The 14419-nt window shown below is 39.4% G+C and overlaps 1 protein-coding gene across 1 annotated transcript in view; it reads right to left on the bottom strand.

Moving 5' to 3' along the window:
- The window catches only part of LOC141140045 (CD109 antigen-like), a 121121-nt gene extending 109027 nt beyond the window's left edge, over positions 1–12094 (bottom strand). Inside the window, exons 1-3 of the mRNA XM_073626807.1 lie at positions 12030–12094; positions 11227–11393; positions 2398–2426 (exon numbers count right to left, since the gene is read on the bottom strand). Coding sequence (XP_073482908.1) covers positions 2398–2426; positions 11227–11393; positions 12030–12094 — 261 coding nt within the window. The remainder of the gene's footprint in view (positions 1–2397; positions 2427–11226; positions 11394–12029) is intronic.
- Between the last annotated feature and the right edge of the window lie 2325 nt (positions 12095–14419).

Genomic DNA, 14419 nt, shown 5'->3' with positions numbered 1-14419 from the left:
CATATTTCACATGCATGTGTGTATGGTGTATGCATGTGCACAGGTAAAGACCAATGCAAACAAGCATCTGTGTTTACAACAGTACAGCCATATACTGCCGTTTACTTGTGTGGTAAGCTATATGCGGCAGCTGCAGCCAGGGTCGCAGATAGGACAGTAGAACCAGCTGCTCCTCTCTCTCGACTCTGCAATACCTACTACTGACCTCTAAACTCTGCAATACCTACTACTGACCTCCGAACTCTGCAATACCTACTAATGACCTCCGAACTCTGCAATACCTACTACTGACCTCCGAACTCTGCAATACCTACTACTGACCTCCAAACTCTGCAATACCTACTACTGACCTCCAAACTCTGCAATACCTACTACTGACCTCCGAACTCTGCAATACCTACTACTGACCTCCAAACCCTGCAATACCTACTACTGACCTCCCAACTCTGCAATACCTACTACTGACCTCCCAACTCTGCAATACCTACTACTGACCTCCAAACTCTGCAATACCTACTACTGACCTCCAAACTCTGCAATACCTATTACTGACCTCCAAACCCTGCAATACCTACTACTAACCTCCAAACTCTGCAATACCTACTACTGACCTCCAAACTCTGCAATACCTACTACTGACCTCCGAGCTCTGCAATACCTATTACTGACCTCCGAACTCTGCAATACCTACTACTGATCTCTCAACTCTGCAATACCTACTACTGACCTCCAAACTCTGCAATACCTACTACTGACCTCCAAACTCTGCAATACCTACTACTGACCTCCAAACTCTGCAATACCTACTACTGACCTCCAAACGCTGCAATACCTACTACTGACCTCCCAACTCTGCAATACCTACTACTGACCTCCCAACTCTGCAATACCTACTACTGACTTCTGAACTCTGCAATACCTACTACTGACCTCCAAACTCTGCACAACCTACTACTGACCTCCGAACTCTGCCTTATTACTACTGACCACTATACTGTGTGTTAATTACCGCTGGCTCCTGTACTGTGCATTACTTACTACTGACCACCGAAGTCTGTATTGCTTACTTATGACTACCAAACTCTGCGTTACATACTAAGTACTTTTAAAAGGGGAAGACACTTATAGGAGAAAAGAAGGATGCTGCACACCCCAAATAATGTCAAAAAGGGAAGTGTCCCCCATAAGGGGTTTTCTAGGCAGCAAAGATAGTAGAAGGATACTACTTAGGATTAAAATTTATTCGGTTTTATTAATGACAATCATATCAAAAAGATGACAATGACAGTTAAAATATGAGCTGTGGTACAGGAGATATAAAAATATAATATTCGTGTATCATCAACATTTCTGTTATTGAATGTTGTGTACTATTGTATTTAGCCCCAATTGTGTTGGTTTTATACCTCCTGTACCACAGCTCATATTTTAACTGTCATTGTCATCTTTTTGATATGATTGTCATTAATAAAACAGAATAAATTTGAATCCTATGTAGTATCCTTCTACTATCTTTGCTGCCTAAAACCCCTTATGGGGGACACTTCCCTTTTTGATACTAAGTACTTTTGTACCCTGCTACTTGTTCCTGACCATTGTACTGTGCATTACTTACTACTGACCCCTATACTGAGCATTATTTACTACTGACCTCCGAACTCTGCATTACTCACTACTGAACTCTGCACTACATACTAAATACTTCTGAACTCTGTTACTTGTTCCTGACCTTTGTGCTGTGCATTAATTTCTACTGACCTCAGAACTCTGCACTACTGACCTACTGAACTGAACAATCGCACTGCACCCAAACTGCAGGGCACCTCTGTGAACCCAGCCTTTCGCACCTGAACATGTGCAAATACGCACCAGATTGAGCAGTTTTATGCTGCATTTTTTTGCCAGCTCCTAGCAGAAAGATCTAGTATAAGTGGGCATATTGTAATATGCTGTGTGCATGTAGCGTTACAGATCTGGAACCTGAAATAGGCCAGGAATAAAGGGAATAATGGGAGACCAACAAGGCCAAGTAGAGTCCTGATACCTGAACATTACACACACCTGACCACTGCAATCTGTACATTACATGCTTCCAATCTCTGTACCCTGTATGCTGCCTCATGTTTTTAAGCCTCTCTGACAGTCAGCTCAATTTTGCCACACCCACATTTCCTTGCAGTACGTCACCTCATTCTTATCCTTTGGGTGACCAAGGAGGGACAGGGGGCACCTACAGGTAGGCTGTACAGGGCACCCTGATTAATAATGGAAGTCTTGACTGCAGCTCCAAGGGAGTGGGATTTTCACTCCCAGCATTTTTCTCACTGTCCATGTGCATAAGACCTTAATGGACATAAAATATAGTTTCTTTCTTTACTTTAGGAAGCATCTACTTACTTCAGGAAGTGTCAGCATTCCAATAGAATCTGAAAAAAGAATGAAAGCACAAAAGTGTAAATAAAGTCTACATGAAGGGTAGAATAATAATACAGGAAATGTATAGGCATAATAATGTAAGTCTTCTTTTTCTTTGGAATAAGTCACTGTCATGCTCCACAACAAATTTCAAGCTCACTGCTCAGTTTTTTTTTTTTTTTGGGGGGGGGGTTGCAAGGTCAGATGGTTATATGAACTTCTTTTCAAAGTTGCCGGGTTTATTAAAAAAATAAATAAATAATGATGATTGTTCAAATAATATTAAATAGAATAATTATAGTAGATGTTAATGTGGATACATCAAACGATAATAAAATGTGAATTGGTACACATAAACTTCATAATTCATAATGAAGAATGAGCACAAGTAGATATCCTGGCTTACAAAGAGTTAAAATTATTATTTATATCATTTGGTCATTACCTTTAAATTGGTACAAAAAATGTTTAAATGTCACATCAACATTCATGTCATTTTGGTAGTTAAACCTGTAAGTGCTCCCTTTTATTTTGTAAAATTTTCTGGGAAAATGAAGTATAGACTCTGATTAGTATGGATGATGGTCAGGTTTGCCACTACCATGGATTTGTGGCAAACCCTGCGGGTTAGAAATCGGGTTACAGTCCTGGCAAATTTATGTGCGGGTTTACACAGGAAATTTTTTTTCAACCATGATGCACTGCACTTTAGTTTTAACTATGGCCAGCAGGCTTAATACGATAAGAGGTTCTCAGGATAAGCTAGCTCCCTCACTGTGTGCACAGGGCCATAGTATCCATGAATTGGAAGCTGCTGTAGAAAAATGATAGGGAAAGCTAATAAACTGCATAGAGAGATATTAGGACAGTTAGCTCGTTTATTGGTCAATCAACATCTTTGCTGTCTTTTTTTGAGATCGTATTGTCCTAAGCTCTGTCACGATCACTTTAGCTCTGTTCCATCCCATCTAAAACTTGTTTGTTTGTTTTTTTACTTGAAGGTTTTTTTAATTATTATTTTATGTTGATAGATTATTTTAGGTTAACCTGCTTTTTTTAAGTGGGCTTTAGTTTCAGGGGTGGTATTTTGGAAATTGTATTGTCAGTTGATAGGGCCTTTTTTAAGTTTGGAGTGCTCAAAATGCAATAGTCACTTGTTTATTTACAAGCAGCCTTTTGTTCACAATGCCCTACTGTGCCATTTAAAAGAAAAAGAAACTAAGTGCAAGAACAATGTGCACCTAAACCAATCACTTAGAGCCCTTGCACACTGGGGCGGGGTCGGCGTCGGCAGTAAAACGCCGCTATTAATAGCGGCGTTTTACCGTCGGTATGCGGCCGCTAGCGGGGCGGTTTTACCCCCCGCTAGCGGCCGAGAAAGGGTTAAAAACCATTGATCCCATTGATTTCAATGGGCAGGAGCGGTAAAAGAGTGGTATACACACCGCTCCTTCACCGCTCCGAAGATGCTGCTAGCAGGACTTTTATTACCGTCCTGCCAGCGCATCGCTCCAGTGTGCAAGCCCTCGGGGCTTTCACACAGGAATACATGCAGCGGCACTTTCGGGGCGGTTTGCAGGCGCTATTATTAGCGCAATAGCGCCTGCAAACCGCCCCAGTGTGCAAGGGCTCTTACACTGTTAGTGATCCCATGAAAACAAGTAGAACATAAATGTTCTTCACAAACTCAAAGGACACCCGAGTGCTTGAAAATCATCTGTGATTATGACAAATTTGTGCACAGTTTATCTGATCCAAAAGGAACACTCTGCAGCACCTTACCAGATTTTAATGACCATTGTAATTACAAATGTTCATTCAGTGCATAAAGGGTTAGAACCTCCCGCTGGCAGATGTATCTCCTCCAGGACATTACATGTGATAAAGCCCATAGGGTGGGGCCTTCGAGAGTGATGTCATCACGCATGCGGAGTTGAGTGATGCCAGGTTTTGTGCTGCTAGCCCAAAGGAACACCAAGTTACGGCCTACGCCTTGAGGCCTGTCAGTTTTTTCCTTGTTTTGAGTGTGCATTTTACTTTTTTTAATAAAGCAGCTCTTACAGTTTTACACTCTGCGAGTGCTTTTTGTGCTTTACTTTTGAGAATTGTAGCTGCATATCTTTCATTGGACTGCTGGCAGGAGGTATGAACCCTTTATGCACTGAATGACTATTTGTAATTACAATGGTCATTGGGATCTGATAAGGAGCTGCAGTGTGTTCCTTTAGGATTGGGTGCATTGTGCATGACTTTGTCATAGTCACATATGATTTTTAAGCACTTGGGTGTTCTTTTTTGAGTTTGTGAAGAACATTTGCTTTTTACTCGTTTATGGATTTCTCGGGATCACTATATGTGGACCTATTTCATACATTTGGATATGCTTTTTACGTTTTGATAAACATGTCATTTTTAAGGTATGTAGCTAAGAAAATTATGGGGATCTCTTGCCCTACTAGATACACTCCTATCTGGTGAAATGATAGGTTCCCTGAGTTATTTACTCTGCAGGTCTTTGCGAGATGGGAGAAAGTCAAGGTGGTTCTATCAGTTTCTTCAGCTGCACCACAAAACTACGTGCCCAATTTTTCTTGGTTGTGTTCTTTTCCCCTTCTCCTGTTTTGGATAGAATAGTACAAGTGAAGTCAACTAAGGGGCTTATTTCTGTAACATACATGGTTCTATTAGATATGTTTATATATATATATATATATATATATATATATATATATATACAGTTTGGCAAAAAAGTATTTAGTCAGCCACCAATTGTGCAAGTTCGCCCACTTAAAAAGATGAGAGAGGCCTGTAATTGTCATCATAGGTATACCTCAACTATGAGAGACAAAATGTGGAAACAAATCCAGACAATCACATTGTCTGATTTTTGAAAGAATTTATTTGCAAAATATGGTGGAAAATAAGTATTTGGTCACCTACAAACAAGCAAGATTTCTGGCTCTCACAGACCTGTATCTTCTTCTTTAAGAGGCTCCTCTGTCCTCCACTCATTACCTGTATTAATGGCACCTGTTTGAACTTGTTATCAGTATAAAAGACACCTGTCCACAACCTCAAACAGTCACACTCCAAACTCCACTATGGTGAAGACCAAAGAGCTGTCGAAGGACACCAGACACAAAATTGTAGACCTGCACCAGGCTGGGAAGACTGAATCTGCAATAGGCAAGCAGCTTTCTAATTATGTGGGAGCCATAATTAGAAAATGGAAGACTTACAAGACCACTGATAATCTCCCTCGATCTGGGGCTCCACGCAAGATCTCACCCCGTGGGGTCAAAATTATCACAAGAACGGTGCGCAAAAATCCCATAACCACATAGGGGGACCTAGTGAATGACCTGCAGAGAGCTGGGACCAACGTAACAAAGGCTACCATCAGTAACACACTCAAATCAAAGTAGAACTGTTTGGTAGAAACACAACTCATCGTGTTTGGAGGAGAGGGAATGCTGAGTTGCAACCAAAGAACACCATACCTACTGTGAAGCATGGGGGTGGCAACATCATGCTTTGGGGTTGTTTCTCTGCAAAGGGAACAGGATGACTGATCCATGTACATGAAAGAATGAATGGGGCCATGTATTGTGAGATTTTGAGTGCAAACCTCCTCCCATCAGCAAGGGCATTATGAAGATAAGATGAAACGTGGCTGGGTCTTTCAGCATGACAATGATCCCAAACACACAGTCCGGGCAATGAAGGAGTCGCTTCGTAAGAAGCATTTCAGGGTCCTGGAGTGGCCTAGCCAGTCTCCAGATCTCAACCCCATAGAAAACATTTGGAAGGAGTTAAAAGTCCGTGTTGCCCAGCGACAGCCCCAAAGCATCACTGCTCTAGAGGAGATCTGCATGGAGGAATGGACCAACATACCAGCAACAGTGTGTGACAACCTTTTGAAGACTTACAGAAAACGTTTGACCTCTGTCATTGCCAACAAAGGATATATAACAAAGTATTGAGATGAACTTTTGATATTGACCAAATACTTATTTTCCACTATAATTTGCAAATAAATTCTTTCAAAAATCAGACAATGTGATTGTCTGGATTTGTTTCCACATTTTGTCTCTCATAGTTGAGGTATACCTATGATGACAATTACAGGCCTCTCTCATCCTTTTAAGTGGGAGAACTTGCACAATTGGTGGCTGACTAAAACCTGACTAAAAAGCTCCCGAGATACTGGGAGGAGGTGGATGGCACACGTCTTCTGGATGTAAATATTCCTGTTGAGCTACTTACATGCCTATTGGGTTATCTTGATTCTTCTTTTTATACACCTCCTATTCTGAATACTATATTGCGTGCTCTTTTATGGCCCGCAGACAAATTGATTTTTAGTGGACCTCTCCATATCCTCCTACTGTGTCTGTGGGGTTTTTCCTTTTTTTTTTATTTATTTTTTTTTTTTTGTGTTTTGTAAAATTATATACATGTAATTTCTAAGGGAGTTTTAGCACTGCATTTATTTCTTATATGTACATTGGGAGTTTGCTATCATTCATTTTTAGTGCTGGCAGCTTTTTCATTCAATTAGCCCGAGCGCAGTGAGTTTTTTTCTTATATATAACAATCACTTATATTCATTGCACCCTCTATTCCCATATTAAAAGTAAAACTTAGGTGAACACCGATTACTCTTGCATTTAAAACTTTCCTGAAAACTGGCCAATTTTATGTTGCTGCATTCTATGCAGTATTTTAATCCTTGTATTAAAACCTCTGCTTGTGTTCTTTGTCTCTGGAAAATTTGAACCTAGCGTTTCTTATCACAATTGGCCTGCTGTTTGTCAATTTTACACTTTTGTATCTGCCGTCTTTTACTTCTTAAGCTTCATGTACACTGGCCTACATTTACCACAGCCACAAGAAAATGCAAAATACGGCAAAATTTTGCTGCAATTTTGTTGCGTTTTGCGTTTTCCCACGGCAGGCAGTCAAAACATTCCTCTCCCGAATGTGATTCTTCCACGTTCAGGAGAGGAAGGTTAAAGCTCACCTAAACGCGCCAGCTCCTAAACTCTGCTAAAAGCCTGGCTTTTATGGACTTGAGTTTAGGATCTTTTGCAAAAAAATGCTCATGTTTAGGAGCTGCCAGTGCAGGCTAGTGTACATGAAGCCTTAATCATTATTTTATAGAAAGTGGTCAATCTTAGGACAGCAAGAACAGGAGATACTTAGTGAACATTTTCTAACTGCAGGTCAAATTAAGCCTATTACCTCTTGATTAACCACTTCAGCCCGGAAGGATTTACCCCCTAAATGACCAGGCCATTTTTTGCGATACGGCACTGCGTTACTTTAACTGAAAATTGCGCAGCCATTCGACGCTGTACCCAAATAAAATGATGGCCTTTTTTTCCCACAAATAGAGCTTTCTTTTTGTGGTATTTGATCACCTCTGCGGTTTTCATTTTTTGCGCTATAAACAAAAAAAGACCGACAATTTTGAAAAAAACAATATCTTTTTACTTTTTGCTATACTACCTATCCAATAAAAAAATGTAAAGAAAACAAATGTGTTCATCAGTTTAGGCCAATATGTATTCTTCTACATATTTTTGGTAAAAAAAATAGCAATAAGCATATATTGATTGGTTTGCGCAAAATTATAGCATCTACAAAATAGGGGATAGAATAGGGGATAGATTAATGGCATTTTTATTATTATTATTTTTTTTTTACTAGTAATGGCGGTGATCAGCGGTTTTTAGCAGGACTGCGACATTGCGGTGGACAGATTGGACACTTTTGACACTTGTTAACACTAGGGGGCTATCAAGGGGTTAAGTATTTCCTAGGGAGGTGTTTCTAACTGTGGGGGGAGTGGACTGACTGGGAGTACAGAGAGATCGCTGTACCTGATCACTAGGAACAGACAATCTCACAGTACTCTCCTGTCAGAATGGGGATCTGCTTTGTTTACATTGGTAGATCCCCATTCTGCCTCTCTGAGGAGCTATCACGGGTGGCTGCCAGACATCGCGGCAGCCGGACCTGCTCATTGGCTCCCCTGCTGTGCAGCGGACGCCCTTAGTGTCTTCGCGCATTTAGGGCCGCCCTGTTGCAGTATATATGCGGTGGGCGGACCTTAAGTGGTTAAAACAAAACGTGTCCCTGCTACATAAAAAAGCCTTTTGTTAAAACTTAAATGGGTCAGATTGGGATGCTGGTGCTGTATGTAAGCCATGCTAATTGTAAAAGAAAAAATCTATTACATAGCCAAATATGTGCTGCCAGTGTACACTGTGGGTAAAAATGTTCATGAAAATGGTCCTGTGCTGTAACATGATGTACAAGGCATCCTTCAAGCACATTATTTAAAGGCTCTGTGCATTTTATATATCGTCTTTGAAGCCGCTTTAAAAGATCCTCTCCCCAATGTACAATATTACATTTTTTTTCAGTAATACATGTTCCCCATGGCAGAAGCCAGCTTCCTATGCATTTTTTTTAAAGTTGTTTGCCTTTTAGCCCTAAAAATGGCCAGAATATTTGAATCCCCATAGACTTCAATGTGATTTGCTGTCAAGTTTATATTTGCTGAACTTCAAAACGGATATTCCAGAACCCTTGGTAAATAAAGCTGGGCGGATTCATTCATCCCCACTGCTTGGTTTATATAAGCCACAGCTTTGTCTTTTAGAATTCACCAAATCATATCACAGTTTAGGATCCAGTGATTGTATTCATAAAAGTGCAAACTTATGAGTAAGATGTAAATGGTGAAAAATCCATGCATTTCGTAAATGCTTTGGTGAATTTTATGAATTGTTAGGGTTTCTATTTTAGTGGCTGTACCAAATGCAACAACATAATTTTTCCTAACTTGTTAACTCAATGGTAGCTATATTCACTAAAATGAATATTGTTTGATGCCTTACTTTTTTAGATATGCCTAAATACATACGTAGTTAAAGGTCATGTCTGGGATTCTGTAATTACTATCAAAGAGTTCCTTTCCCCAACCACCAGACAAATGAACATACATTTTTTCAAACATTACTTATTTTTGAGGTCCATCTGTAGGGAGGAAGGATTATTGAGGCTGGCAACATCACGTCCTTTGCATTCTGGACATGTCTTTGTAAATGACACGTTCCATGATGTATCAGGACAGTAGTGATGCCAGTGGGTGGGTGTAATTGGCATGGTGTCATCGCTTTCATGTCTTCACCCACTATGCACATTCTCACCTAGACATGTGCAGAATGAAAAGATTTGTTTCATTTTGATTCATTACATACATAAATTTGTTTAGTTAAATTTGTTTAACTCATTTAGTTTGTTTTTGGAATTCATTTCATTTATTCAAATTTGAATTGATTGGAATTTTCCTAATTCAGTCGAATTGAACTCAATTCAACTGAATTACAAAAAAATTTTAATTGATTCAATTTCTATTCGAATTGCATTAGAATTTGAATTTAATTCCATTCGAATTGCATTTGAATTTAATTCCATTCTGAATCAAATTTATTCTGTTCAAAATTCGAATTTTGGAAGATGGTTATATTCTTTCTATTCTATTGTTTTTTTCTATTCTATTCTTTTCTATTCTATTCTTTTATTTTCTATTATATTATGTTCTTTTCTATTATATTCAAATTCGAGTCTATTCTATTTGAAATTAAATTTTCAGAAAACAGCTATATTGTTATATTCTTTTTATTCTACTCAAATTTGTATTTATTCTATTTGAAATTCAAATTTCGGAAGAAGGTTATATTCTTTCTATTTTATTCTATTCAATTCTGTTCTTTATTCTATTCTATTCTCTTCTTTTTTTATTCTATTCTATTCTTTTCTTTTCTATTATTTTCTATTGTATTCAAATTCAAATTTATTCTATTTGAAATTAAAAAAAAAATATTTCGGATTTGTTTAAATTAGTTTCTATTGTAATTTGGTAATTCGGATACATATAGGCTAAGAAAAGATGGACAGGAAGATGCTGTAATTATAAGAGTATCATCCACTGTTCAGTTCAAGCTAATGTCATGACATTAGCACAGTTGTCACTTAAAACACAATGGGGCAATAAAAGGGACTAGACAACCGGTTGCACCTAAGGCAGGCAGAAGTGTACATTCCTCTGCACAGGAAATAGCAAAAAAGATCGACTTTTTAGGATGATATAATGAGAATGCAGCTTCTAAGCAATAATAAAGAAGCGCACAAAATAAAAAAGATATATATTTGCCTAAAAGACTGATGAATTTTGATTTTGCACAAGATGAGCTTTAAACACATTAGTGTGAACAAGCATACGTTTTATACCAAGAACAATATGGAAATGTATGTGTGCTTTAGTTCCCATTAACCCATTTTAAGGTGAACATATTTTCACAATTCTATTTTGAAATGTACTGCCTTATAAAGGGCTTTTGTAGGCAGATGTTGGTTTTTTGTATTTGGTGTACATTTTAAAAGCTTAACAAATACAGATCATCAGGTTACCATTACCTTAAATGATGTAGTATGGATGATATTTTTTATGCTGCCTTTGACTTTATGTTACTTTATGTTATGTTTCTTTGGATGCAGCAAGTCCTATTGAGATGCAGTTGCACTGCAGGCAATAGCAGATCAAATGCAGCCTTTTGCAATGTTTTGTGTTCTAGCAGCAGTACACTTGAAAGTAAAAGGCAACATTTGGTAACAAAGCCCACCTACACAAGTCTAGAACAAACGCTATACTATATATATACATTTATACCATAATACAAATTAACTTCTAATTGCCTTTATTGCCACTGAAATTAAATTCTTCAAAAAATCACATACCATTAAAGAATAGTTCACTTTTCCTAACTAAAACATCTTCTCTGTTATCAGCAGGTGTAATTGACGCAGTTACATTAATTTCCCAGTGTTCACCAAACCAGTGAACAGCAAGTGTTGTGTCCATGCCAGCAATTATATTGCTTGGGGCAATAATGTGGAATGAAGGTCTGTTGAAAAAAAAAAGGACAATCCTTAGTGTGTATAATTTGCCAACACAAACCTAACACCTTATGAGCTGTCACATGAAAAGAATACTGGAATAAGCTTCTTCACATAGCCAGTAGGTGCCCCATCCATCCTATACTTATTTTGTAGAGAAACCTGAAAGTAAGGACTTTGCTAAAGTTTAAATGTGCAACAAACAACAAAACAACCAGTAGAAATGAAGTCTTAATTTTAAGGGATTTCAAGAATATGAGCAATCCATTTTGACATTAAAGCTGGTGTTTCAAGTAGGTGACAACTATCTTACACAACCCTTGGCTAAACCAATTAGAGTAAAACTATACTAGATTTGCTAATTTCCGATATATCCAATGTGTAGGACTTTACCCCTCCATTCATGGGAATAGCAGCTCATATGCCTCATGGCATATTTGTAGGAAATCATGACAGTTTTCTAAAAAAATTTGTTTTAAAAAATAATACATGCAAACAAAAAGGGACAAACAAGTATGTTACTGGAACAGAACCCTGTAGATCAAATAATAGGGAAGGATTGTATGAACCTCAAGTGGAGCAAATTTCCTTGTTTATTGGCTACAAACAATATCACAAAAAGATAAATCTATAAGGTAACCTACCCAGCATGACCAATGCTTAAGATGAGTGATATCAGTATAATTCCTTTGAGAAGGGGTGTCCACATCTTGTTTCTCTGAGATATGGAGAAGGCAGCACAAAGTGTGGCCAAGCTGGTGCTTTATAGCTTCCAGCCTGTATAAATAAGATCTGTTGTCCTAGAAATAGTCTTTTCAAGTATGCATAAACTTGAGCTCCAGAGAATAATTCTTCAAACACACCTTTACAATTCATACATGTATGTTTGCATAAAGAAACTGGAAAATCCCTTTTACAACCTATAGTAATCTATATTAGGATTTTATTTCCTCTTCTTTTTGATTCCAAAGATGAATAATATGAAACATTGTCACGTCTAGTATCAGCATTACCAGAGAGATAAAAGGATTATATTTTAGTTTTCACAATAGGACAATGGATTGCTGCACATGAGCATGCAGCAGAGAATGAAAGGCTCCTAGTCCTCCCTCTTCTTTTCACAGTCCTGCTATATTGGCAATTGCATTAGGCTAATATTAATGCAGATTAATTTACTTATGCTAGCTGCACTTAAAAATATATGTTGTTTTTTTAACATGTTTATATTTGCTTGGAATTCAGGTTTTACTTCCAAATGTTCTAGGCAGGTATGCTAAAGATAAATACAATGTTCTTTATTTTTTATGGAGGGTAGGGGAGAAAGAGATTATGTACAGTAGCAACACTTAAAACATTGTCATTTACTTTTTCATCATCACTCCTGGGGCCTATGGATAAAAAAATATTTATTTCTTTATCGTACATCACGGAACACAGAGCACCATAGTAATCACTATGTGGGTATATAGGCACCTTCAGGTAATGGACACTGGTATACCCAATACAGGAAGTTCACCTCAGTTCCATGCTGGATTTAAATAGCCTCCAGAGACCGGATCCATCCAAAGTGTCACTAAGGCCAAGGTGGATTGTAGCCAGGCCTCGTATATGAAGCATGAGGTTTTGTCTGTAATGCCTCTCTTTGCAGGTCTGGACCCCAGGACCCAGAGCTTTGGTCATTCTACATTGCCTAAAGTTTTTTCTGGCGGGGTGCTATTACAGGTCCAAGTGAGTGGAACCCCGATAAAAAGGGACCCGGTCCTTGAAGGTTTGCTAAACGCAACCCGCTGTGATGGGTGAAGGTTGGATCTGTCTGTTAATTCAGCAGAATCCTGTGACAGGGATAAGGTAAGGGAAGAAGCCTAGGAACTATAAAAGTCCACCTAAGGTTTTCTTCTTTAGGGAAAGATGCTGTCATGCCCTAAATCTCCACTAGAGGGAGTATGTGCACATACCTTAATCCGTTGTCTTCACTTCAGCTCAGTGTCAGTCTGTGTGTGGCCGCAGCAGCTTGCACAAGGGGATTCCTAACGAGGTAAGAGATCTGCCATGCTTTTCTCCCCCTGAAGGGACCAGGAGGGTTAGGGAATCAGCAATTGTTGTACCGGGGGGTGCGGAGGTCCAGGGTTTCGCTCCACATGTATTTATCTTCCTGTTTGGCTCATTGGGCTCTGCCACCCCCCCTTGTGTTGGGTCTGCCGACCTGAAGGCTGCCAGTGGCGTGCGTGGGAACGGTTTTTTCAGACGTAAGGAGGGGGTGGATTGACGGAGGGGGCGGGGCCTAGGTGTAGCGCCGTGTGTAGGACACAGCGTCCATGAGGATGCACGGTGCAAGGGCTTAAGAGTTTTACTGGAGCAGTCTCTCCTCGGCTGAAGCGAGGAGAAGCAAGCTGGCTACACTCAGGACACAGGAGTGGTGGGACTGCAAAGGGCATTCCTAATACTGAAAGCACATTTTTCCCAGCACTATGCTGAACTTGTATAGCGGCATTATACTATCAGACTATGTTCAGCAATTAGTGCATTTAAATAATGCCTCTGCTTTTGTGCTTAGGACTATGCGTACCAAAAAAGACACCACAAAGACCAAAAAGGTACCAAAGATTTCACCCCCAGGTGCTAGGAACTCCAGTCGTGCCTCCACACTGTCATCCTCACCTGAAATACCAGATATGGCAAGCCAGGGTGAGTCATTGGAACAAATTGGTGGTGCAGTTGCTTCTCTCATCTCAGCCCCTGTATACGTGACTGAAGATGCCTTTTCCTCCGCCCTGCAGGGCCTAGAATGAAGGCTAGCGGCTTTAACCGCATCCTCCATCCAAATGGATAGGAAGCATGTTAGATCCCCCTCCCCCACCTTAGACCCTTTGAAAAGGGAACAGTGGGTACAGGATGAGGTGTTACCCTTAGGCGATCAAGAGGAAAGACAAACTGATTACTCCTCTGCGGAGGAAACAACGGTAGATGAACACTTTTCAGCCTCACAATCTGAGAAGTTGCTGATACAATCCCTTATGGAGATGGTTCCTTCTAC

This window comes from Aquarana catesbeiana, linkage group LG04, assembly GCF_042186555.1.
Source record: "Aquarana catesbeiana isolate 2022-GZ linkage group LG04, ASM4218655v1, whole genome shotgun sequence".
Lineage (NCBI taxonomy): Eukaryota > Metazoa > Chordata > Amphibia > Anura > Ranidae > Aquarana > Aquarana catesbeiana.
Note: the sequence above shows the minus strand (reverse complement) of the source record. Positions and strands in the feature narration are given on the sequence as shown.